General features: G+C 43.7%; 1 protein-coding gene across 1 annotated transcript in view; it reads left to right on the forward strand.

Moving 5' to 3' along the window:
* The window catches only part of TNS3 (tensin 3), a 111,971-nt gene that overhangs the window by 55,474 nt on the left and 32,402 nt on the right, over positions 1 to 24,095 (forward strand). Inside the window, exons 15-17 of the mRNA XM_054160963.1 lie at positions 9,197 to 9,375; positions 9,727 to 9,844; positions 9,938 to 10,021. Coding sequence (XP_054016938.1) covers positions 9,197 to 9,375; positions 9,727 to 9,844; positions 9,938 to 10,021 — 381 coding nt within the window. The remainder of the gene's footprint in view (positions 1 to 9,196; positions 9,376 to 9,726; positions 9,845 to 9,937; positions 10,022 to 24,095) is intronic.

Consider the following 24,095-nt stretch of genomic DNA (forward strand, 5'->3'; position numbering starts at 1 on the left):
GCATGCAGCAAAGCTGAAGTACTCGGCTTACCTGCAGTGAAAGGCTGTAAATATGTGCTGTGCTAGACAGAAAACATTATAATAGAAGCCAAATAATCCCTTAAAATAATATGAATATGTTGTTATTCATTGTCAGTTTGTGGTAACAGAGCACAGGCCTGCTGGATGTAGTTTACCTTGCCTTGGAGCTGACTCACAAAATTGGGATAAGCTGGAGATTCTCCAAGGGAATTAATTAACTGGTGAAACTACTGTGGCACAGGAGGTGTAACTGATAGCACAAAGAAATGCTGGTTGCCAGGAAGATGAGGAAATAGCCATGAATAAAGGATAACCATAACCAAAGCAGCAGTTGTCTGCTGATGAGTAATGATTGGTCTTATACATTCAAGTTTTAGGGATAGCTCTGTACCCTGCACAGCCCTTGACCTAATAAGTGTGTCAAAAGGATGAATTGGCTTGTGATGGAGGGAGCTTGCAGATCAGGGCTGAATGGCTGAGTGAAGCTGAATGGATGTATGATGCAGTGAGCTGGAGCAAACAGTACTGGAGATGAATGGGACTGAAATGATGCACTGTGTGTGTGCCTCACTTGAGGACTGAATTATGAAGGCATGGTGGGGTTATCCGTTTCCTGCATGAGTGTGCAGGAAATGTCTGCCTTAAGAAGGCATGTGTGTGTTTCCACTGCCCTGCAAAGCTGGAAGAATGAGCTTTAAGAAACATGTGTGTCAGCTGGGATGGACATTGCGGTGCATTCATACCTCTCTTGGCTTGCATGTTGCTGCACTGATTGCTAGATAGGCAGCTACATCTCTTTGCCTGACTCTTCCTTGCTTTTTGTATACGCGTGTATAAAAAAGGCATTTTTACAAAGGCATGCAGTGACAGGACAAGGGGTAATGGCTTCAGGCTGGAAGAAGCTAGATTTAGATTAGACATTAGGAAGAAATTCTTTCCCATTAGGGTGATGAGGTACTGGAACTGCTTGCCTAGAGAAGCTGTGCAGGCTCCAAGCCTGGAAGTGTGTTGAAGGCCAGGCTGGATGGGGCTTTGAGCAACCTGGTCTTAGTGAAAGATGTCCTTGCCAATGGCAGCGGGGTTGGAACTAGATGTTCTCTTAAGGTTCCTTCCAACCCAAACCAGTCTATGTACCCTTAACATAGGTTAACATGGCACAAAGTACTGACTGATCATGTAGCAGGGTTCTGTGTTCTTTCTGAAATGATGTCTTGGGTTAAGTGCTCAGTGTTTTTGAGAATAGGAAGAAGCAGGTAGACTCTGTGGAAGCAGCTTCTTTTTGTGTCTTTATGAAGCATGTAGAGCTGATGACCTGTTTTCTCCATCAGTGCCATGCCTCTCATCACAGGATCAGAGGTGAATCAGTGCACTGCAAATTAAAATTGTCTATGTTTTTTTGCTTTTACATGATTTGAGTTACATAGAGGTGATACATTTGTCAGTAAAACCTACCATTACCATCACCCATGTCTCGTCCCCATCCCCCAACTGTTCATTCTTAAGATGTTACAGTTATAACATCTTCAGAAAAAAATGATAGCATCTTCAGAAAAATGTTAGAAGTGGTTGAAGAAATATGTGATCAAACCAAGGCAAAACAAATGCAGTCAGCATTTGCCTGTGCCCATTGATGTGACCAAGCAATGCATGTCTTCTCTCTAGTGACAGGACAAGAGGAAATGGCCTCAAGTTGCATCAGGGAAGGTTTAGGTTGAACATTAGAAGAAACTTTTTCACTGCAAGGACTCTCAGACACTGGAACAAGCTGCCCAAGGAAGTGGTTGAATCCCCACCCCTGGAAGTGTTTCAAAAAGGCAGAGATGTGGTGCTGAGGGACATGGTTGAGCACCAGCCTTGGTATAGTTAGATAATGGTTGGACTTGATGATCCTAAAGGTCTTTTCCAAACACAATGATTCTATGTTTCTATTCTATGTCTATCCAAATCAGCGAGTATGAGGAAGAGATGCCTTTATTTTCCATAAGGTTGAAATGATAATGTTGCTCTCAGCTAATTCTAAGTCTTCTTCATGCACTAGTTATTTTGTTTGAAAATATCATCTTAAAATGTCTTCGGGTCACCTAATTTGGTGGGGTTCACACAGCCATTTGGAGGCAGTGTAGCTGGTCAGCTCATTGCAGAATAGAGCGTTAAACACAGCCATCTTCCCTTCCTGCAAACCCCCCCTCTATGCTAAATGAAAAAAAAAAAATAAGGTGGCTAAACATCTGATTAGAAATTTCTGGAACATCTTCAGAGATCTTTCCTCCATTGAAAATATATCTTTGAAGATGGTCCAAGTTACAGTATCATAAATCATGCCATAGTGTATCTGCAGACAAAGGAGAGAGGAAGAAGCCCTTTTTGCATAGTTCATTAAATAATAATTTTTAAAAGCATTGAACTCTTCCAGATGTTTCTGTTCACTCTCTGATATTCTGTGGGAGAGCAAACCCAGAACATCTGAAATAAGTTGTAAAATGATAGGAGAACAAAGCTTGTCTAAAACCTCATCTGCCTTATTTGCATTCACTAACAATACACTACAAACCCTATTGTAGTTGGTATCACACAGGAAAAGGTTGGTACATTCTTAAAATAGAGTTGCTTTGATTTAAGCATAAGACTGCCTTGAAGGCTTGACTGTTAAATAAATACCTTCTGCAGAAAACTTAAACTTTGTAGCAGATAAATGGTACCAGAAGGGAAAAAAAATCACTTTGGATTTGGATAGTGTTGTGGTAACACTTTTTAGTACGTGGGTCAGCCCCTGAAGGCTCCTCTGTTAGAAGCTGACATAGAGACTTTTTTTCCCCCTTGATGAATTGTTAAGCCTCCTGTTGGATTGAATCCCCATGGCTCACAGTAATGGGTAGTCAGAGTTACACAGGTCTCTTTCGACTGCGGCATAGGCAGTGGCATCTGGAATGTCTGCAATGCTGACGTAATTCTCCCCAGTGCCTTATTTCAGCCTTCCTGACTCTGCTGAGGTCTGTAAAAGGGGCACTGAAAAAACATACTTGTGGGAGTCTTCATCTTTCTCAAGAGAACCCTGAGTTATATCAATCTGTGGGTTGAACTGGTCGAGTCTCTTTTAGGTCATAGTAACTTTTCACACAGGTTGACACTGTGATGAGAAGCTTGCTTGAAGTATATCTGTTATCTATGCTTCTACGATCAAGGATGGAAGAGACCTTTAAGATCATCATGTCCAACTGCTTGCTTAGAGCTCACAATCCCACCTCTACTGCTAAGCCATGTCCCTCAACATGACATCCATGCCTCTTTTAAATACCTCCAGGGATGGTGACTCCACCACCTCCCTGGGCAGCACATTCCAATGGCCAATCACTCTTTCTGTGAAGAACTTCTTCCTACCATCCAGCCTAAACCTTCCCTGGTGCAGCTTGAGACCAGGTTCTCTTGTTCTAGTGCTGATTGTACTAAATGAGAAGCTCTGTGAACTAATAGTTAACTTTGCTTATGCTCTCTCCAGAGAAGATGATCTTCACTGTTACTCAAGTCTTGATGATCGAAGTGGTTCAATTTTGTTTTACAAGTTCTGACATTTGTATTTCAGTGCTGTAGCAACTCCCTATGTTTGCAACCTGTTGGCTAGGTTAAGCACAGAACTTTTAAGATTACTATCTTCCAAAAACTGAATAATCTTTCCCCCCCTCCCCCCTTTTGATGGCCTCAATTTGTACTTTCCAGATTTTCAGTGTGATAGAATGTTCAAGCTTGTTAACGCCGATGTGAAATTTCAGTTAATCGTATTGGGTTCAAAGCTTTTGATTTTGAACAGGTTGTCTATAAAGAAGCTTTGATCAGCCATTTAGCTACAGAACTACAAATAAAAGCTAAAAATGGAACACTTTTTCATTAGGCACTGAAGCAGATGTAGATCTTTGCTGATTTTCAAGAGATGCTCTAAGTGAGAATCTATTTGATCTTACATTTGATGTAAGATACTGCAATTAATGGCTCCAATTTGAAGCTAAATTTTGGTGACTTGATATCATCCAGAACTGTCTAAACTTCTCTGCAGTTGGCCCCTCAGTTTAGGAAAGATGTTGAGTTGCTGGAATGTGTCCAGAGAAGGGCAACGAAGCTGGGGAAGGGTTTGGATCACAAGCCTTATGAGGAGAGGCTGAGGGAGCTGGGGTTGCTTAGCCTGCAGAAGAGGAGGCCCAGGAGAGACCTTATGGCTGTCTCCAACGACCTGAAGGGAGGTTTTAGTCAGGTGGGGGTTGGGCTCTTCTCCCAGGCAGCTAGCACCAGAACAAGAGGACAGAGTCTCAAGCTGTGCCAGGGGAGGTTAAGGCTGGAGGTGAGGAGAAAGTTCTTCACAGAGTGATTGGCCATTGGAATGTGCTGCTCAGGGAGGTGGTGGACTGACCATCACTAGAGGTGTCCAAGAAGAGACTGGATGGGGCACTTGGTGCCATGGTTTAGTTGATTAGATGGTGGTGTATGATAGGTTGGACTCGATGATCTTGAAGGTCTTTTCCAACCTGGTCTGGTCTATTCTATTCTATTCTATTCTATTCTATTCTATTCTATTCTATTCTATTCTATGCCATGCCATGCCATGCCATGCCATGCCATGCCATGCCATGCCATGCCATGCCATGCCATGCCATGCCATGCCATGCCATGCCATGCTATGCTATGCTATGCTATGCTATGCTATTCTATTGCTGAATTGTCAAACAAAACGGCTTTATGAGATAATTTTCCTGTTGTATTTAGTGTTGGTGCAGCCTCACCTTGAGTATTGTGTGTGGTTCTGGGCCCCACCTTCTAAAAAGGATGTGAAGGTCCTTGAATAGTTGCAGAGGAAGGCAACAAAGCTGGTGAGAGGTCTGGAAGGAATGTCCTGTGGGGAGCAGGTGAGGACTGCTGGCTTTGTTGTGCTGGGAGAGAAAGAGGCTGACTGACCATGCTCACTTCACTCTTCAGTTTCCTGAAGATTGCACGTGGAGAGGGAGGTACTGATCTTTTCTCTCTGGTACCCAGTGCCAGGACACATGGGAATGTCTCTAAGCTGTGTCTGTCAGGGGAGGTTGGAACTTGATGTAAATAAATGCTGCGTTACTGAGAGGGTGGTCTAATGCTGGAAGAGGCTTCCTGGAGAGGTGGTTGATGCCCCATGGCTGTCAGCATTGAAGAGGCATTTGGAGAATGCCCTTAATAGCAGGCCTTGGTTTTTGGTCAGCCCTGAAGTGGTCAGGCAGATGGACTTGGTGATTGTTGTAGGTCACTTCCAGTTCAGCTACTCCAGTCTATTCTGAATCTTTAATGGCAAAGGAGAACAAATTAGTCTTATTTTGGTAATGATGCAGTACATTATGGAGACTGCAGGTAATTCAAGGGATAAATAACTGCTTTACTTTAGTAAAGCAGTTTACTTTACTTTAGTGCTAACCAAGGTAACATGAATCTAGAGACTCAAAAGCATTTTTATCCTCCTGTGATTCAATTTATCATATTCTTTTCCTCCCTTGAAGTTTATTTATAGGGTTTATGTGCATTTCCCTGCCCCGTTACACACTGCTTGTGTTTCAAAAGCAGAAACATTCTCTAAGAGAAACAATGCAGAGGAGTAGAAGGGCAGCTGAGTAGCCTAATGAAACATTCAGATCTTTAAAGGTGATTTTACCTCTTGATGCACAGTCATAATGCAATTTGAAGCCCCTTACAGAGAAGTGAGCAACTAGATGCCTGTAACAAGTTAACGTGCTGCTTGTTCACCCCCAGCACAGAAGTGAGGGAGAAGTAATACACAGCAAAAAAAACCCCAAACCCTCTGGGCTGAGATAAAGAATGGAGCAGAATGGAATGGAATGGAATGGACCAGGTTGGAAAGAGTTGAGATCAAAGGAGTTTAATATAAAAGAGATAACATAATGCACAATTACCTCAGCCTGATTTGCAGACAAAGCACAGTGTCATCTGCACGTAGTGCCTCATGCACTTAGGAAATACAAACATGTACAGCACACAAAGAGTTAATAGGTTTTGAAGTTGAGCTGGGACAAATGCTGATACAGCAGAGAGAGCACGGTTATTGATGTGCCACTGCAGGCATGGTTTTTTAGCTTAGTGTTGTTTTCTTTCTAATAGTTCTAATAATACTCCAGGAAAGCCAAGCAGCTAAAGAAACCAAAGCAACTAAACAAAGATTAACCTTTAATGACTGGCCTTGCTTCTGTCAGCTGTAGCATTATCATGGTGAGAATCCTCTGACAAGATAAATGCCTGATGCTGTTCTGATGTTGATCTGTTGGAATGTTATTATTTGTTCTTTGGGGAAAATAAAATTAGTTCTGTGGATCACCAGGGAAAAGAGAGAAATGAAAGCATGCAGAATGGTTTCAGAGAAATAAATGTGTGCTCCTGGGATATTTATGAAGCTCTGCCAAAACTTTAAGCTCAACTACAAGAGCAAAAATGAATGATGTGACTTCTAGGAAGTCTTGGCTCCTGACACTTTGCACTGGAAAAAGTGCCTTTTAAATTAGTAACTCTAAACATCTGTTTTGCTGTGAGGCAACTCTGCAAAACTAATTTGCAGAACTAATAGCTAAGTAATTTTTTTGCTGACTTCTTTACTTAATTTTCAAGTTATTTGCTCTAAGCTTTATTGCAACTATTCCCCTCTGTTGTCCAACACTTGCTGGGAATTTGATATGTGAAGTACTTCCAGTCTGTTTCAGGAAAATGCCCTTTCCCTGAGGTACCTGTTTGCAGCTTTCTGGGAACTATACTGACAGTGCAGGAACCTTGAGTTTCACAAATTTGTGAATGCTAATGACATGAGTGTATGAATGCATCTGGCCTGGATCAGCAGCAGTGTGACCAACAGGACCAGGAAAGTGACTGTCCTCCTGGACCTGGCACCAGTGAGGCCACGCCTTGAGTCCTGGGTTCAGTTTTGGGGCTCTCACTGCAAGAAGGTCATTGAGGTGCTGGAGTGGGTTCAGAGAGGTGCAATGAATCTGGTGAAGGGTCTGGAGAGTAGGTGTGATGAGGTGTTTAAAAAGTATTTTAGTCTTCAGAGTTGTGCCACAAAACCAGATGCTCAGTTGTAGCTTTTCCAAGATGTGTTGGGTGTATTTATATTGATCTCCATACCCTTCACCAGCTTTTTGCCCTTCTCTGGACCTGAATATAAGCACATATCCTATATGCCTTGATTGTGGCTATTATGGAAGGCTCTGAGGAGACCTTATTGTAGCCTTCCAGTATCTGAAGGGGGCCTCCAAGGAAGCTGGTGAGGGACTTTTTAGGATGTCAAGTAGTGATAGGACTAGGGGGAATGGAGCAGAACTGGAAATGGGTAGATTCAGATCAGATGTTAGGAGGGAAGTTCTTCAGCATGAGGCTGGTGAGACACTGGAACTGGTTGCTGAGGGAGATGGTAGAAGCCTCATCCCTGGAGGTTTTTAAGGCTGGGCTGGACGTGGCTCTGAGCAGCCTGATGTAGTGTGAGGTGTCCGTGCCCATGGTTGTAACTAGATGATCCTTGAGGTCCCTTCCAACCCTGACAATTCTGTGATTATCAGAGTGTGTAGGGGCTGTGCTTAATCAACACATACTTAGAGCTGGAAATTCTATTAAGAGTTTAAATGACACCAAATGATGAAAATAAGCTCTTTTATAAATCCTTGGCCCTTTGAAGAGAAATAACTCATTCTCAAAGATCTTTTTGCTTATACAGACCATTGCAGCTCTCAGAGGAGTATCTGCAAAATTGCAGTATATACTGTTATTTTTTTGACTGTCCTGTACTGCTGTGAGATCCTTATTGTCAGCTTGCTCTTAGAAGGAAAGGTTGGAAGAAACAATTACTGCAGGAATAGTCTGTGGTGGGAGTGCATGTCTGAATCTAACCCCCTGCTAATCATAAAGCTGTGCCTAATGATGCTCTTAATAGTGACTTTGGAAGCAAATATTGCTTTATGCCCTTGAATATCCTGTATCATTCTGCTGGCTCAGGTTTACTCTTGTGCTCCACTCCTCAGAATCCAAAAGGTTACAGCTCCTGTCTGTAGCTAATGCCTGATGTTTGTGATGAAGTGTGATGCCATGTGTGTCACAAAAGATGCGCAGTGAGCTGGGCTGATAAGGGCCAGGGTCTGCGTTAGCTAAGAAGAGGCTTTTTGGGGTTTTTTTTTTGCGGGAGGGTGGAGCGAGTGTGTGTGAAATGCAGTCCTGGAAAGCAGCTGAGAGCTGCTATGTGTTAGGGATGGAGGTTTCCTGTTTAGCTGCTCGCAGCGGCCCCTGCTGGCGAGCTCTGCTGGTAGTCACCTCTTCAAAACCGAGCATCAGCAGAAACATGCTGCTTCACTCTGCAGCCAGCTGTACTGCAAATATAGAATCAACCAGGTTGGGAAAGACCTCAGAAATCATCGAGCCCAACCTATTACCTAATACCTAACACCTCATGACAACTAAACCATGGCTACAAGTGCCACATCCAAACCTTTTTTGAACACCTCCAGGGATGTAAACTCCACCACTTCCTTGGGCAGCATATTCCAATGGCCAATCACTCTTTCTGTGAAGAACTTTCTCCTCACCTCCAGCCTAAATATCCCCTGGTGCAGCTTGAGACTGTGTCCTCTTGTTCTGCCACTGGTTGCCTGGGAGAAGAGACCAACCCCCACCAGTCTACAACCTCCTTTCAGGTAGTTGTAGAGAGCTATGAAGTCTCCCCTGAGCCTCCTCCTCTCCAGGCTAAACACCCCCAGCTCCCTCAGCCTCTCCTCACAGGGCTTGTGCTCAAGACCTCTAACTAGCTTCATTGCCATTCTCTGGACATGTTCAAGTATCTTCTCTTATGTCAGCAAGGTTAACTCCAACTGCCTTTTTCTGGTTTGGTTTGGTTTGGTTTTGGTTGGGGTTTGTTGGTTTGTGTTTTTTGTTTGTTTGTTTCTTTGTTTTGTTTGTTGTTTGGTTGGGATTTTGTCTTGATTTTTTTTTTATGGGTTGGTTGGTTTGTTTTGTTGTTTCCCTCTGTGTGTGGTTTTGTAAAACAGCTGTGAAATCAGTTATTTAATGAGCATTCTTGAATGGAATCACTGAAGGTGGAACTGTGAAGTTTGCTTTAACAGCTCTAAGTGGCGGCGGGGGGGAAAGCTTATTAATCAATGTACCTTTTTATTTTTAGCACCAAGTATGCAAGATGATGGTGCTGCAGAGGGGAGGATCAGAAAGTTAAGTGTTGGGCAGTATGACAATGATGTCCCTGGGCAGCCATTGTATAACAGGCTTGGATGGATGAAGTCTCCTGCTGCAGACCAGGCTGTAAATCCAGGATCACCAGTTCCTGTGGGGAAGACCAAGGAGGTAAAGGATGAAGAATTTGTCATGACATATTTCTTGAAGCAATGGCCAACAGGGAGGAGCAAGTTCATCTTCAGTAGCCAAGGTCCCCATGAAGCAATTGGGCAGTTGCATTGTGGCAGTAAGAAACACTAATGACTGTAGTTATCTCAGAGATGCAATTCAGTGTTTATGGATGTCCTGCTCTTGTCCTCTCTGTGTGTCTGCATGTTTTCAGTGGTCCAGAATCTCTCTGCTGCAATAGTGGATCAGATTATATGAAACATTCTCTGATCTGATGAAAAATGTCCCACTCTGTTGTAGGCTTAAGTGGGAAGTTTCACACTGTTGTTTTGGGTTTTGTGCCCTTCCTAGATGGCTGTTGCACGTTACCAAGATGAAATAGATGGAGGAGTCTTCTCTCCATCAAAAAGTGGAAATGAAACTGTCCTATCCACACCAGCTTTCCCTCTGTCACCAGAGACATCCTATGGTAAGGAAATGCTTGTCTATTTATTTATTTCAACAGCATTATCCACATTTTAGCTGTTACTGAAGAGGAAGTTTACTTTTTGTTCTCTCCTAGTGAAAACGCCTCCACTGTACCATCAGCGGATTCCCTCCAGCCAAAAGGTCAGCAGCCCATCTGAGCTGTACAGAACCAGTCCTGGTAAGATACCCCTATCTCTTACAGAATCTGAAACAGAATTGTCTGTGAAGGCAACTAACACAACGGTACCTACTCTTTTGTAGACAGGACAGGTGTCTGGTTAATTTATACGTGTATAAGTTGGAGGAGTAGAATGTAGTGGTACTGGTTTAGTCATTCCAAATAGTAGTAAACAATGACAAATTATCTGAGAAGTATTTAATCCTGTTAATTGCTGACGGAGTGCTGTGTTCATGGTCACTGTCCAAAATCAGTGTGGAGCAACTAGGCAGTTGTGTTATGGCAATAAAAGGAAATGCAGTTCAGTGTTTGAGGCTGTCTCACTCTTGTTTGTCTGACTTCGATGTTCCACAGTCTCTCTGCTGATACTTGATAACACCAAAATAGTGCTGTAGGGAGACCTGAGTTCCTTGTGACTTCTAGTCTCCATCTGAGGGAAGAGGGGTGATACCCATGTTGCCATCTTTCTGGGAAAGTGAAGCTGACAGTAAAGCTTGGCAGTAGCTCTGGTCAAGTCAAGGAGATCCTTAATCAAAACCATGAACGTTCTGGAGTGGGTTTTTTTGTTTGTTTGTTTGTTGTGGTGTTGTTGGGGTTTTTTTGTTTTGTTTTGTTTTGTTTTTGCCATGATGCAGTTTCAGAGTAGAATAGAATTAACCAGGTTGGAAAAGACCTTTGAGATCATTGAGTCCAACCTATCACCCAACACTATCTACTCAACTAAACCAAGTGCCTCATCCTCTTCTTAAACGCCTCCAGTGATGGAGACTCCACCACCTCCCTGGGCAGCACATTCCAATGCCCAACCACTCTTTCTGTGAAGAACTTCTTCCCAACAACCAGCCTAAACCTCCCCTGGCGCAGCTTGAGATTGTGTGTTCTGGTGGTGGTTGTCTGGAAGAAGAGACCAGCCCCCACCTGCCTACAACTTCCCTTCAGGTAGTTGTAGACAGCAATAAGGTCTCCTCTGCGTGGAAAAGTAGTTGGTAATAGATGATTACATGGTGAACGATTTAGTGTGATTCAGAGAAGAATTTCATTGGTAAAGGATTTCTCTTGGAGACCTTGACTCCTTGCTGCAAAAAACCAGCAGCAAGGCTATTGTCAGCTGTCATCCTTTCTCCATGTCATTATTTTAAAAGCAGTAAATTTAAAAAACCAGAATTGTTTCCTGTGAACACATCAGGAAGTGCTGCATGTGGAAGGAAGCCAATGTTATCGATTTAAAACCTGGATAAATACCACGTTATGCATTAGAATATCCTCAGGTGGGTAATTCACATGTATCAGTAGTTTTATTGCTTAGGATCTTGATAGTAGAGCTTTCGGTACATTTGGTGGTGGATTTTGATGCAGTAATGGTTACAGTGTTGTCTTTGGAAAACAAAACTTGTTTAATGTGCCTCATTTAATAGTTACAAAAAGCAAATAACTTCAATAGAAAACACAATTACCTTCAGCAATAAAGCAGTCTGCTACCTAGTCCAAGACATCTCTTTATGGTTCACTTGCTTTGTCTTTGTCCTGTATTCTCTCAGCTCTTAAACAATCAGTGAGCAACTTCAGCAAATAAATTGCAGGTTGCTTTGTTGAGTTAATCTACTGAACACTTTGGTGTTAAATGGTTTCTATCACTGTTGCTAAGTTAGGACTTGCCCTGGAAAATCTTGAGGCTTTCAGTGTATTCCTCTTATTTTGTTGGTTGTTCTCCTACATAATTCCAAATGCTGTTATCTCTCAAATGTTTGGTTTTGAGCTCAGTTAACGGGGCACTGAAAATAATTACTCTACAGTAGGGCAGAGGAAGTAATTGTTCCTTTGAATACCTCTTTAAAAATGGTGTGCAAGGTATACTGAATGCTACAGGTTAATTGCTCAGTTCCCTGGTAATTTTGCTTTTGTCTGCAAACATAACATACTTCGGCACTGAAATTAAAGGTGTATGAGGTGGCTCAGCTAAAGAACATGCACTACACCATTAGTGAGCACCTCTAAGAAATGTTAGTTGGGTGACATTTCCAAAAGAGGAAATAAACTAATACTGCCAGAGGCAATATTAGAATCCTACTTTAGTTTTTCCTTTTCTCTCTTGTCTCTTCATTATTCTACTTTATGTATTGTCTGTATTGACAGTATCTGATTACCTTTTTTACTTGCTTCTATGTCTTCTGCTTTTGACATGAAGCGCAGATGTCTTCTCATTACTTTTGCCACCAGTCCCTAATTCATGGCCAGAGCAACTGTTCTATGTGTTGAATGAGGCCAAGAAGCTGAAAGGAACAGAAGTAGCCATTCCTGTGCTTGCGACTGCTCTAATGCACACGTGACAAAGATGACTCTAACAGCATTCATTGCACTTTGCAAGAATTCTGACACCTCCCAGTTTTTATTACTTTGCAGCTTTGCTCTTTTAAATGTTTTCATGCTTTAAATTCTGTTAGAGTTTGGGAAACATGCTGACTTCTTCAGGGATTTTCAAGAGCTTGAGGCCTCGGGACTATTGCATCTTAATTTCTGCTATTAAGATACTGTGTCTTTTCTCTCAGTTTAGATCACCCTTGAATTCAGAATTGGTTTCTTCTGCATGTCAGCTTTGCTGCTTCTCTGCATTCCAAGTTAGCAGTGAGGACGCTATAACTTCTAGCTACCAATTATCTGTATTTATTACTGTCTTATTTCCTCCTCACTTGCAGAAAGTCAGCATGAGTGGAGTTAGCAGTTCTCATATCAAAGGAGAACTACTGTGAGGTTAGAAATGTACAGAAGTGTGCATTTCAGAAGAATGGTATATGGTTTTGTGTATTCTGTAGTCAAGAGTTGCAGTGACATCCAGTCTTTATGCAAACATAATGATAAAGTTATCTCTTCTTTGATACATTGTTCTTGTTGTAAACTGTGCACTTTTTATATTGAATGCTGATTCTGAAACTGTTCGCTGAAGTGAAGGGCACTGTCTTCACTGAAGCCTGACAAAACCTTGCTGCCTTAGCCCTATTTTCTATCTAGGTGAAACCACTTTGTTAGGGAAAGTCAGGCCAGTGGTGTTCTGTATCTTTCTCTTTCCTTAGTGATGTTCTACCTGTTCTTTCTCCCCACACATTTGTTTAAAATGCCCTGCCTGCACCAGCTGAGAAGAGCAGGGTTCCTTTTTAGAGCCCTGCTCTTTCTCAGACAAGAGCAAGTTTCAGCTCCCTCTGCCTGTGGTCAGGCATGCAGTCCTTTTGTGTCAGTGCTGCTGCTCCAGTGATTGCTTGCTGCCGTGATTTCATTGCACTTTTTCTCACTTTGAATAGCTTGCAAGCAATACTGCACCCAGGGAATTCATTCTGATTTGAAAGACACCTTGTTTCTTAAGACAAACTTGAGCAGTCTGTAAATTAGCTAGTTTTGTAAATGGCCCATGAAAAGGCAGGCTCCAGATAGAGCCCAGATACAGCTGTCTGAGTAACACAATAGCCAGTTTATGTCCCGCAGGAGAGTCCCACGCATCAGGGAAGGAACAGAAGCACTATTTGTAGGCCATTTTGAAGCTTATAAAGGCTTTCTTGTCTCAGGCCACATACAGCTAATTGAAGTCTCTTTGTACATAGAAGTAACAAAACCATATCAAGCTCTCTGCCAGAGGACTGAACTCTGGCTAGCCCCCCCTGCTGCTCCATCCCTTCCAATGGAGAAGAGGAGGTACCCCTTCTTCAGCCCTGGCCAAAGCACAGGCAGAGCTTTGCAGATGAAAACAGGCACTATGGTGCAGCAGAAGGCAGGGATCTGTAAAACAAGGGGAGATTGTCTGCTATATTTTATCCATGTACTGAAAAAGAGAAGACATGATGTCATGTTTTTCCATCTCTTCTGAACAACCCAAGTAAAGCTGCATAGTTCAAGCAGTGCATATAGTGGAAGGATGGCACTGCTGCTGGTACAAGGAATCTCAGAACCCTGAAGCATGCATAAGGCTTTGTCTTTTCAGAACCACCATGGAATTTTGTCTAGGCGCTGTACTCAAAGCTCCTGTTATGCACAGAATACATCTTTCCTACAAATCGCCAGCTCATGCTGTCATGGAAATCTTCAAGACCAGACACAGCTGTATTTCCATGGTTTTTTCTCATGCAGGTTCTGTTTTCATCTGACAGAGACACTGTAATCCTAAATTCCCCCCGCTGACTAACATGGGCTGACTCTGGTACGTCACGCAGTAGAGTGAGGAGTGTTTCATAAATCTCTCAGGAGAGAGTTCTCTCCACAGTATTTTGATAAATGAAACAGTTAATGCTTCTTAGTTATGATAAATTGCACCATTTCCTACTGCATATAAAGCCTTCCCAGACTTCAGGAGCAAATAGGAAAGGGCTTGGTTCTCCTCTTTGGATTCTGCTAATGCAAACTTAATTTGGTCTTCCAGAAAGAGGCACCTGGGGTGCTGCAAAGCACAGTCATAAATGTTCAGAGGCCACTTCTTCACCATTGTAAACACTGAAGTTGCTGTCGTGTCCTCTGGTCTGTGTCACACTTTTTCCTCCCTGGATTACTGTGTGACATGATCAGCTCGGCAAAACTAATCTTTATACAAACTTCTTATTGCATGCAGTTTGGAGATGACCTGGTGTATTTTCAAGACTTTATTGTCACAGACCTTCTTGCCTTTGCACCTCTGATGGTAATACAGGTCTTAATATATCCTTAAAATACAGACATGGAATTCTTGTCTCTTTCCTGGCCTGGGGAGAAAGAAGCTGTGCTTGCTGTCAGTGATTTCAGCCTGGTAATCCAAATAAGCAACAAAGGCAGTAATGTTGCCTCCTGTGAGCTGGCTAGATTAATGATTTGACTTCATTCATGTCAGTCTGAATGGTGAAGTTACATTATAAGAGAACCAAACTGAAACAGAAACTAGTTTGTGGTCTATGACTGCTCTTAGTGAGTGATATTACCCAAAATACTTACAGTTTTAAGTGTCTACTGACCTTTCCCCCTGCCCCCAATTCAGTTTGGCTAAAATTTTCATGAGAGGTACTCTCCCAGGGCACACTGATTAACTTACCAAAGCTTTATTCTTTGGCTTAGAGATAAGAATGGAATTATTTAGGGGTCAATCCATTTAGTTAGCTAAATGTGGACTGGTTTTGTTTATAGCCATGATACGTGTTTCTACAGAAAACTTTGCAAATGCTGTATATATTTTAGCTGCTCATTAAAAAAATTAACATGTTATTGATTCAGAGAATACAAATATACATACCTGAATATACAAAACTAGGGACTGCTGTACCCTGCCCTGTTAAAGTTGTGTTGGTGAATGAAACACACAACTGATTTGGAAAGGCTTTCTGGTTTAGGCTGTGTGCTTCACCTTCTGTGACTGACCCCCACCTCACTACAGCAAGGCCAACAGCAGCCTGGCCTCTATCAGAGATTGTCCCCCTGGAATCAACACTGGTGAGGTCACACCTTAAATACTGGGTTCAGTTTTGGAGCCCTTACTACAAGAAGGACATTGAGGTGCTGGAGGAAGTCCAGAGAAGGACAGTGGAGCTGGTGAAGGGTCTGGAAAACAGGTCTGGTGAGGAGCAGCAGTTGTTCAGCTTGGAGAAAATGAAGACAAGGGGAGAACTTACCTCTTTCTACAGCTCCCTGAAAAGAGGTTGTAGCAAGGAGGGTCTTGGTCTCTTCTCACAGGTAATAGGTGAGAGAATGAGAGGAAATGGCCTCAGTTTGCACCAGGGGAGGTTTAGATTGGATATTAGGAAATGTTTCTTCGCTGAAAGAGTGGTCAGGCATTGGAACAGGCTTCCCAGGGAGGCAGTCCCTGAAAGTGGTCAAAAAACATGTAGATGAAGTGCTTAGGGACATGGTTCAGTGGTGGACTTGACAGTGTTAGTTTAACACTGTGAAGTGTTAGTTTAGACTCAATGTTCTTGGAAGTCTTTTCCAACCTTAATGGTTCTCTGATTCTGTGAAATTCTTTGTAAAAAGTGATTATGTTTATTAGGTGATCAGCACTAAGCCTTTGCAGTATCCTCTTCTCTGTAAAAATGAGATTTTTGGGTAAGATACTTGATTAACAAATTGTAGGAAGATGATAGGGTGAGCATCCATTGATGTGCTGTCTCCCTTTCTGTACTTGGAATATGCACTCTGGGCTGAAAAGATGATAGTGTTTCCAAAGGTGCTGAATGCAGCTTTTTGTTGTCTTCACTGGTATCAGTGAGAGCTCCTAGTTCCTAAAACTCAGACAATATAATAGAAAGTAAATCTGAAGTTGTAAATTGCAAATCAAATTATTACACAAGAAAAAAAATGTTTGCACAAGCCTTCAGAGTTGTAACTTTTATTCAAGGTTTCAAAGCAGCTGTGCCTCTCCAGTTAAATTTGAAATAGACCCTGATAATATGCTGGTGGGTGGTGGAGGGGTTTGCTGGGGTGGGGAAGAGAGAGACTATGTTTGGGGTTGGTGTTTTTTTGCTTTGTAAGAATCAGTGAAAAATGGATTACTTGAGAGGTTGCTGAAGCACTAAGTTTTAAAGGGTTTGATTTCTGGGTTTTGCTTTCTGTGGGGAAAAAGCCATGTGTTTTAGAGGGTAGAAGGGCTCTGCAGAGGGACCTCGACCGACTGGACAGATGGGCAGAGTCCAACATGATGGCATTCAACAAATCCAAGTGCTGGGTGCTGCACTTTGGCCACAACAACCTCGTGCAGAGTTACAGGCTGGGGCTGGAGTGGCTGGAGAGCTGCCAAACAGAAAGGGACCTGGGGGTGCTGATTGACAGCTGGCTGAACATGAGCCAGCAGTGTGCCCAGGTGGCCAAGAAGGCAAATGGCATCCTGGCCTGCATCAAGAATAGTGTGGCCAGCAGGAGCAGGGAAGTCATTGTGCCCCTGTACTTAGCACTGGTTAGGCCACACCTTGAGTACCGTGTCCAGTTCTGGGTCCCTCAGTTTAAGAAGGACACTGAGACTCTTGAACATGTCCAGAGAAGAGCAACGAGGCTGGTGAAAGGCCTTGAGCACAGCCCTGTGAGGAGAGGCTGAGGGAGCTGGGATTGTTTAGCCTGGAGAAGAGGAGGCTCAGAGGAGACCTTATTGCTGTCTACAACCTTCTGTTTTTTACTCTTCATTGGCAGAGGTCTGACCATATTGGTAAACACTGAATCATGCAGCAACTTAGCAGCGAAATAATAGTACAGCATAGTTCTTCAAAAGCTGGGGAGGAGCTCCAGAGTTGGAGAGTTGGAAGACTTCCTTTATGAAAATTCCCCCCGATAGACAGCAAAAAGAAAAAGAAAAGTATTTATGACCCTAATGGCTAAGCTCTCCTGTATATTTGTGATCAATCCCATGTTGGAAAAAAACATGGTTGGCTCTATAACCTAAGGAATTAAGGAACAACCTACAGACCTTTGTTTTATGACACAGCTGTGTGACCATATAGTCCTTAACGGCTCTGTCAGGATGGCTGTCCACTCTTCTTTAGCTTGTGGCAGTAGGGCTGGTTTGGCTTGTGCTTATTGGATCCAAGAGCTGATTTCTTCCACCTTCATGGCCATGTTAAGTGGTAAACCAGTTCTCCAGGTTTAAAGTTATGTACTGGTGAATCCATGGGCAAAGGAGCTCATTGATTGAGGTACCTGTGTAAGGATAATAAAGCTCACAGGAGAGACAATAATATTCCCTTCCCCTTGATATGCATGTGATCAGTCTGAGTTTCCAGGCTCTTGGCTGTGTCTGTCTTCCTGTACAGTATTTTAAAAAGACTTACTCCATCTCTGACTTGTGGAGTGATTTTAACTCTCATCAAGGCAAGGGGTAAAGCATCTACCTATTTAAGCAGTTTCCTCTCACACTTTTGAAATTTGTCTTTTAAGAGTCTGATTCATCCTTTTCTACTAGACTGTGGTCTCCAGGGGGTATGCAAATCCTGCTTAGTCTGGAGTAACTTTGCTGCTCCCTACTACTTTGGATAGATCTTGCAGTGCGGTGGTTCTGATGAAACTGGAAAACTCGTGCATTTTACCTAGGAGAGCTGTACAGAGGCCTTGCTCTGTTGAGTAAATACCTGGCAGATGATGGAGGACCTGATCCTTGTCTCTGTGGTATGCCTGCCACAGCCATGAAACCAATTCCCCTGGCCAGTTAAAAGACCTTCTTTCTCCTTTTTGGGATGGCATTGCACTCATTTAAACCCAGCCAGTTCCTCAATTGAGCCATCCAACACCCCCCTTCCCTTCCTAACTCTTGCTTCTCTGCTTTTGTATACAATAGCATTTCAGTCTGGCCCTTTGTATCTCCTGGTTTAGAGTTTCAGATTTATTTTTTCTTCCCTGGAACTCATCTCTATTGGTGGAAACTTTGTGCTTGTGACAGAAAGACAAACAAAAGATGAGTTTTTTGTGTCTTCATCTTTTATTTGTTAAAGAGTGATTACACTGAAGAGGTTTCCTTGATGAACAGCCCTTAAGTATAACCAAGTCTGAATCTGTTAGAAAGCTCCACGTGAAAATACCTCTTAAATCAGGGGTGAGTTTGATAAAATCAATTGTAGTAATGATTTTGATCACTTAGTTTTCTACCTGCATTACATTTGCATATTACTTTGGAAATGAATAGTTTTCTTACTTAACCCAGCTTTCGTGTGGTATCTCAGACCACTGTTACCTTCTGGGTTAAATGTTGCTATCCTTGTTAACTTCTGATTGAACAAGTGTAAATAGCTAAACAGACAAAGGTTCCAAGATGTGGAAATCAGGGATAGCCAAAAGTTTCCTGTGATTATGGAGCTTTTCAAGCAAATCCAGGAATGCTTTCGGGGGGGGGAGCAATTTTCTGTAATAATTCTTGTTTATAGAATTTTGAAGAGTCTGACTGCATTTGTCTCTGCTGGGAAGCATTGAGAACACAGATAAGGTGTAGCTGTATAATACATGAATTGAAATAACTGATGGTGGTTCTGGACTGATGCATGAAGAACCTGTTCTGCCCCCATGGCAGGGATTGTCCCTCATTTTTTTACCTGTATGGTGCATACACAACTCTAGCCTTCCTATGTTTGTGTCTCCTGGGTGCAGCCGTTGTGTAATTATTTAACAGCGTGAGAGTGTGAGAGTGAATATTCTTATAAAGATGGTTTTTTTCCCCTCACTTTTCTTTTGGTCTGTGGAAGAAAACAAAATTCTAATTAGTTTACCAGTACTGACCTCTATCATTAAGCTGATTTGTGTATTTTAAAGCTATCAAAAGGATTTGCAGTTAGAAATTGGAAAGCAATTGAGTAATTCACCACAGGAAAGCTTTAAATGGTCACATTTGTTACTGTACATATCAAGTAGTTTCCTAGAGCCATCCATTCAGAAAATCCGGTGCCCTGGGACACTGAGGAACAATCTGAGGAGGAAATGTGCTGCCTGTTGTGGTGCTGCAGCATTCCCACTGCTCTTCCTGCCCCGTCAATGGAACCTGTTCTGAACAATGATGGGGAGATGGTGATGCAGCCCCGGAGGGTCGGACACGGTGGTTTGTGATGGAGCCCTGGGAAATGAGTCAGGCTTTGTTCAGAACTCTGGCTGCTAAATTTATCAGAGAGTGCTGTGCCAGTTTGGTATTGCAGGGCAGCTGGGCCGTGGACCACATGAAGAAGCACCCATCTGTTGGTTCTCTGCGGCTGAGAGAAACAAACCTGTGAGCTCTGCTGAGGTGCTGGGGGAACTGGGCAGCTGATTTAAAATCCAAACAGCCCCAAACCAATAAAAACAGCTTGGCAACAAAAAATCAAAGCCCCGGGGCGAGCAAAGCCCGCTGCGGATGGTGTGCGGGGAGGCTGAGAAGGGCAATGAGCTGCTGGTCACCGCTGTGCTTCCTGGTGCTGTGCGGAGTCGAGCGGAGGATGCGCCGTGCGCGGCGCTGCGGGGGGCGGTGGGGCCGGGACTGGGGCGGGAATGCGCTCCGCCTGAGGTGGAGTCAACAGAGAGGGGTGCGCGGAACTGGCGGGCTGGGTGAGGAGCGCTCGGGGAATGGTTTCCTGCCTGGCTGGAGCGGGCTGCGGCTGCACCGAGAACGGCAGCCCGGGCTTCTTCATCGGCAGGCAGCGGGAGTCTCTTGGCTGTGAATCTGTGAGGCGCAGAGCAGAGCGGATGGTGTCAGAGCTGGGAAATGGCTTTTGTGAAGCCCCTGCCCGGAGTGCCAGCGGGCCCAGCGGCCGGGCTGCCCTGACTGCGGGCAGCATGCGGTGCGACGGGCTCGGCGGAACGGGACGGAGGCTCTGCTCGGGCGGCGCTCCGTGAAGGAGCTCTGTCGTGATGGCTTCCACAGGTACGTGCTTGGCTCCCTGCTCTCACTCTCCTTTTTGTGTGCATGTGTGTTCCCCTCGGCCTGAGAACTCATTTTCTGAGAACTCATTTGTGTCTCACTGGCCGCCTTCCCCGAAGCGATCCGCTGGGTCCTGTGGCGCGGCTGCCCGGAGCGGCGCAGGCGGCAGCCGGGCGGGCAGAGCCCGCACACACAGCGGGCGTACGCCCAGCCGCCGTGGCGACGAGGTGTCGGAGCTGGCCGCAGCCGGGCGGGCAGGACGGCCCGCGGGGCTTGAAGAGTATACGGGTGCGCCGGGGTCGGTCGCAAACTCTTGAGAAGCAGCAAGGGAAGAATTAGGCTTTGTGTAGCAACGTCTGGAGTCTGCAGGGACACTGAAAAAACTTTGCAGACCAGGAATTCTGTCAGTATGAGCTTTTTCTGGATTGCTAAGGGATCAGACGTTCATGAGCTTTGTGAGGTGGGTTTTTCTGCTGAGGAAGACTTAAAGTTTTTTGTGTATGGTGGTGGGTTATTTTGTTTGTTTGATTTTGTTGTTGTTGTTGGGGTTTTCTGTTTTTTTGTGTCTTGTTTTGGTGGGTGCTCTTTCTTTCTCTGTAACTCTGTTCCTGGAACATCTGTAATTGCTGACTTTGTGCAAAAGCTTTGTCCACACTGACTCTTCCTCCCCCCCACACCGAGGAGTTAGAGCAGCATTCAGTTTCCTTGCAAAAGCACGAAAAATAAACAGGCCTTGTAAATAGAAGCCTTTCCTGAAAAAGGAGTATCTCCTAGTTTTCCTATTCTCTTGCTTAATGAGAAAAGCAGTGTACTGTGGCAGTAGCACACGCAGAGTGATTCTGCTCATTCAGCCAGTACACGTGAAATATTCTTGCTTTCTTACTCTAGATCTGAAATTTCCATCCAAATACAGACTCAGAGCAGCCAGCTCTGCATGATGTGATGGACGGGATGCAGTAGAATGCTTTAAACATCCTAAATCTTAGGGCCTTAATGCAAACAACTTTTCTCTTAAGTCAGTAGCAGCAGATGCTTGTGTTAAGGACTGCAGCCCTAGAAAGAGAGTTACTGAATCACAGTTTTTAAGGGGCAGACCAAGAAAACACCTCATCCACTTGCCAGTCCTTTATGTGATACTGACCAACACTAAAATTAACCTGAGCTGAGTCTGGTTTTGCCTGTTTTAATTCCTGATTGTTAAAAGCAGCTTCTGAAAAATCAGTTCCTTTTCTGGTTTTAAAATGAAAATAGTTCAGGTATGCTGTTCAAGCCTAAGAGGTGGCTCTTGCTTTTGGTGTTAAGGCTGCAGGGAGTTGGCTTGTTGGTTTGTTCTGGAGGGCAGTGACTCTGGAAGAGTAAACATGTCAAAAGAGGGTCACATTTTGGAATTTTTTGGATGGTAGAAGAATGGGACCAAGGTGAGACTCAGTAGGCGGTCAGAACATCAGTTTGATTGCATCCATTCCAATCTTGTTAGGTAAGTATTCCTCAGACAGGAAAAACTGCATGCCTGGACCTCTCTGGTTCTTGCTGGCTCCAGGGAACTGGACTAAGACAGGAAAAGAGGAAGCTTAAACTCCTCCTTTTCCCTTTCCTGGTTTTAGGAATAGTAAATAAGATTATACCATGAAATGGAAAATTTCACTGATGAGTCTTGGTGCTTGCTTTCCAGGAACACCAGTAAGTCAGCCCCGAGCTCATACCCTTCCTTCTCTCAATGCTTGCTCCAATTTGTGCCACCCACCCCATCCCCACCCTTGCCACCTTTGTATTGACTTTGGAGTGGATCTGTCTGCAGGCACAAATTGGGTTTTTTAGTTGGGCACAGGCAACCTGGACCTGCACACTGCACATTTCAAGCAATTTTAATAGCTAACGAACTTAAGAGCAGAGGACAGACATACTACCCTTTTCTTGGAAAGTACTTGGTCTCCCAGGGCATTCTGCCTGAAAAAGCATTGCTGTTCGTTTTGAAGGTACCAGTTTGTGCACTTCTGATTTCCAGTGGCTTTTTCCTCCTCTAAAACTATTCCAGTTTGATGAAAACTGTCCTATCCAGCAGTGTGAATATCTGAAATTCCATTATGAGGTAAACCGCGATAAGAATAGAATCGCCTGCCTCTATAAAGTCACTGGACCGATTTGCTGTGAAAACTTAGTGCAGGCATGATAATTATATTGTGACTGTTTCATTTGGTTTGGTTTTGTTCATCATTGTATGGTCTGCTGTCCTTAAAAGCAGAATAGTGGTGCTCTTGTTTATGCATTGTGAACTGACTGCGTCTCTCTCCTCGAGAATGTTTTACTAAATGTCACATTTCATGTTTGCCTGTGACCCGGATGGTTTGAGGAGATGCCTCCACAGCTGATTTGCATTCCTAAGGCTGCAAAGCTATGCTTAAAGTCAATAGCAGAGCATCTGCTAGGTCTTTTAAAATACATGAGAAGACATGTGCAACTGATTGCTTTAGTCCCCCGGGGAAGTGGGGGTTTTGTTTGGTTTTCCTTTTTTTCTAGTACTATTTGGGGAAAAATAAAATTAGGGTAAGGAAGTCCTTCAGAAAGGCTTGATAAGAATCTTAACTGCTTTGAAGACATGCTATTTCAAATGTTGTTCACCAATTCTTGAGTTCCATGCATTTTGGTATTTTTGAATGAATGTGTGCTCCCAAGTGTCTGTGAAAGGGTGTAAGGGTCTGTCAATGGAATGGCTATTTCCTCAGTAGAAAAGAAGCAGGCCTGTAAGATCTTCGGGGCAGGGCCTGTGAATGGGGGGAAGTGAGGTCTGCTAAGTCGTCCTTTTGATATTTAACCCTGTGCAGCCAGGGGCAGAGAGTAAATGCAATTCATTCCCTGATCCTAGAGCTGCCTGGAGATAAGCTGCCTCCCTGGCACAGCTTCAGAGGCTGTGTTTGTTACTGGCAGGAGCCTCTGTGGGCCGTTATGGTAGCTAGAAGTCGTTGGGACACGGGAACGTCACAGTGTGCACCCACTCTTGTCATACAACTTGCCAACAGGCCAGAGTCTCCAGCAGAGGTGGCAAAGTGCCAGCCTTGCTCAGCCAGTGCTTGCTGGGGAGAGTTGCTGCTGTGACAAGGGAATTTCTTCAAGGGGCAGCAGGGGCGATTTAAAGCCTGTTATAAGGCAAGGTGAATGCTTTCTAAACACTTGCAATAGATAATGGCATGAAGTTAGAAGCATTCAGTACTGCAGTGTTGCTTACCTTTAATTGCTAGCAGTTTGGGTTCTAACTGTTGAGTGTGTTCTTTTCTTCCACCAAATAAATGTCTCTGAGAAATGCTTTACTGCCTCTCCAGATTTGCTGCTTTATTTCCCAGGTTGTCAGCCACCACATGGTTGTGTTTGTTGTATGAGCCAAAGATGTAACACATACACCACCAAGATCCTTCTTGGGATGTCTTAGGAAATTTCTTAGTGATGAAATATGCAACTGAAAAAGTTTGGAAATGATTGTGTTACATTCTTCTACATGAAATTAATGTTACCATAGAAAGACAGAAATCGTGTTTGGGATTGATAGTTCAACCTGGTACTCAGAACAGGACCATCACAAGTATTGAATCATGCTTTGTCTGAGTCAGGGAAACCCTTCCTAATGGAGGTTCCACCCCAACCCTGGTTAACCTCTTCCACTCTTGCATTGCATTGCACTGTTGCAAGCTCCTTTTACTTTCATAGAATTGCTTAATTTTGGCTGGAAAAGCCCTTTAAGGTCATTGAGTCCAACCATTACCTAACTCAACTGAGTCTTGT

Source organism: Dryobates pubescens, chromosome 4 (genome assembly GCF_014839835.1).
Source record: "Dryobates pubescens isolate bDryPub1 chromosome 4, bDryPub1.pri, whole genome shotgun sequence".
NCBI lineage: Eukaryota > Metazoa > Chordata > Aves > Piciformes > Picidae > Dryobates > Dryobates pubescens.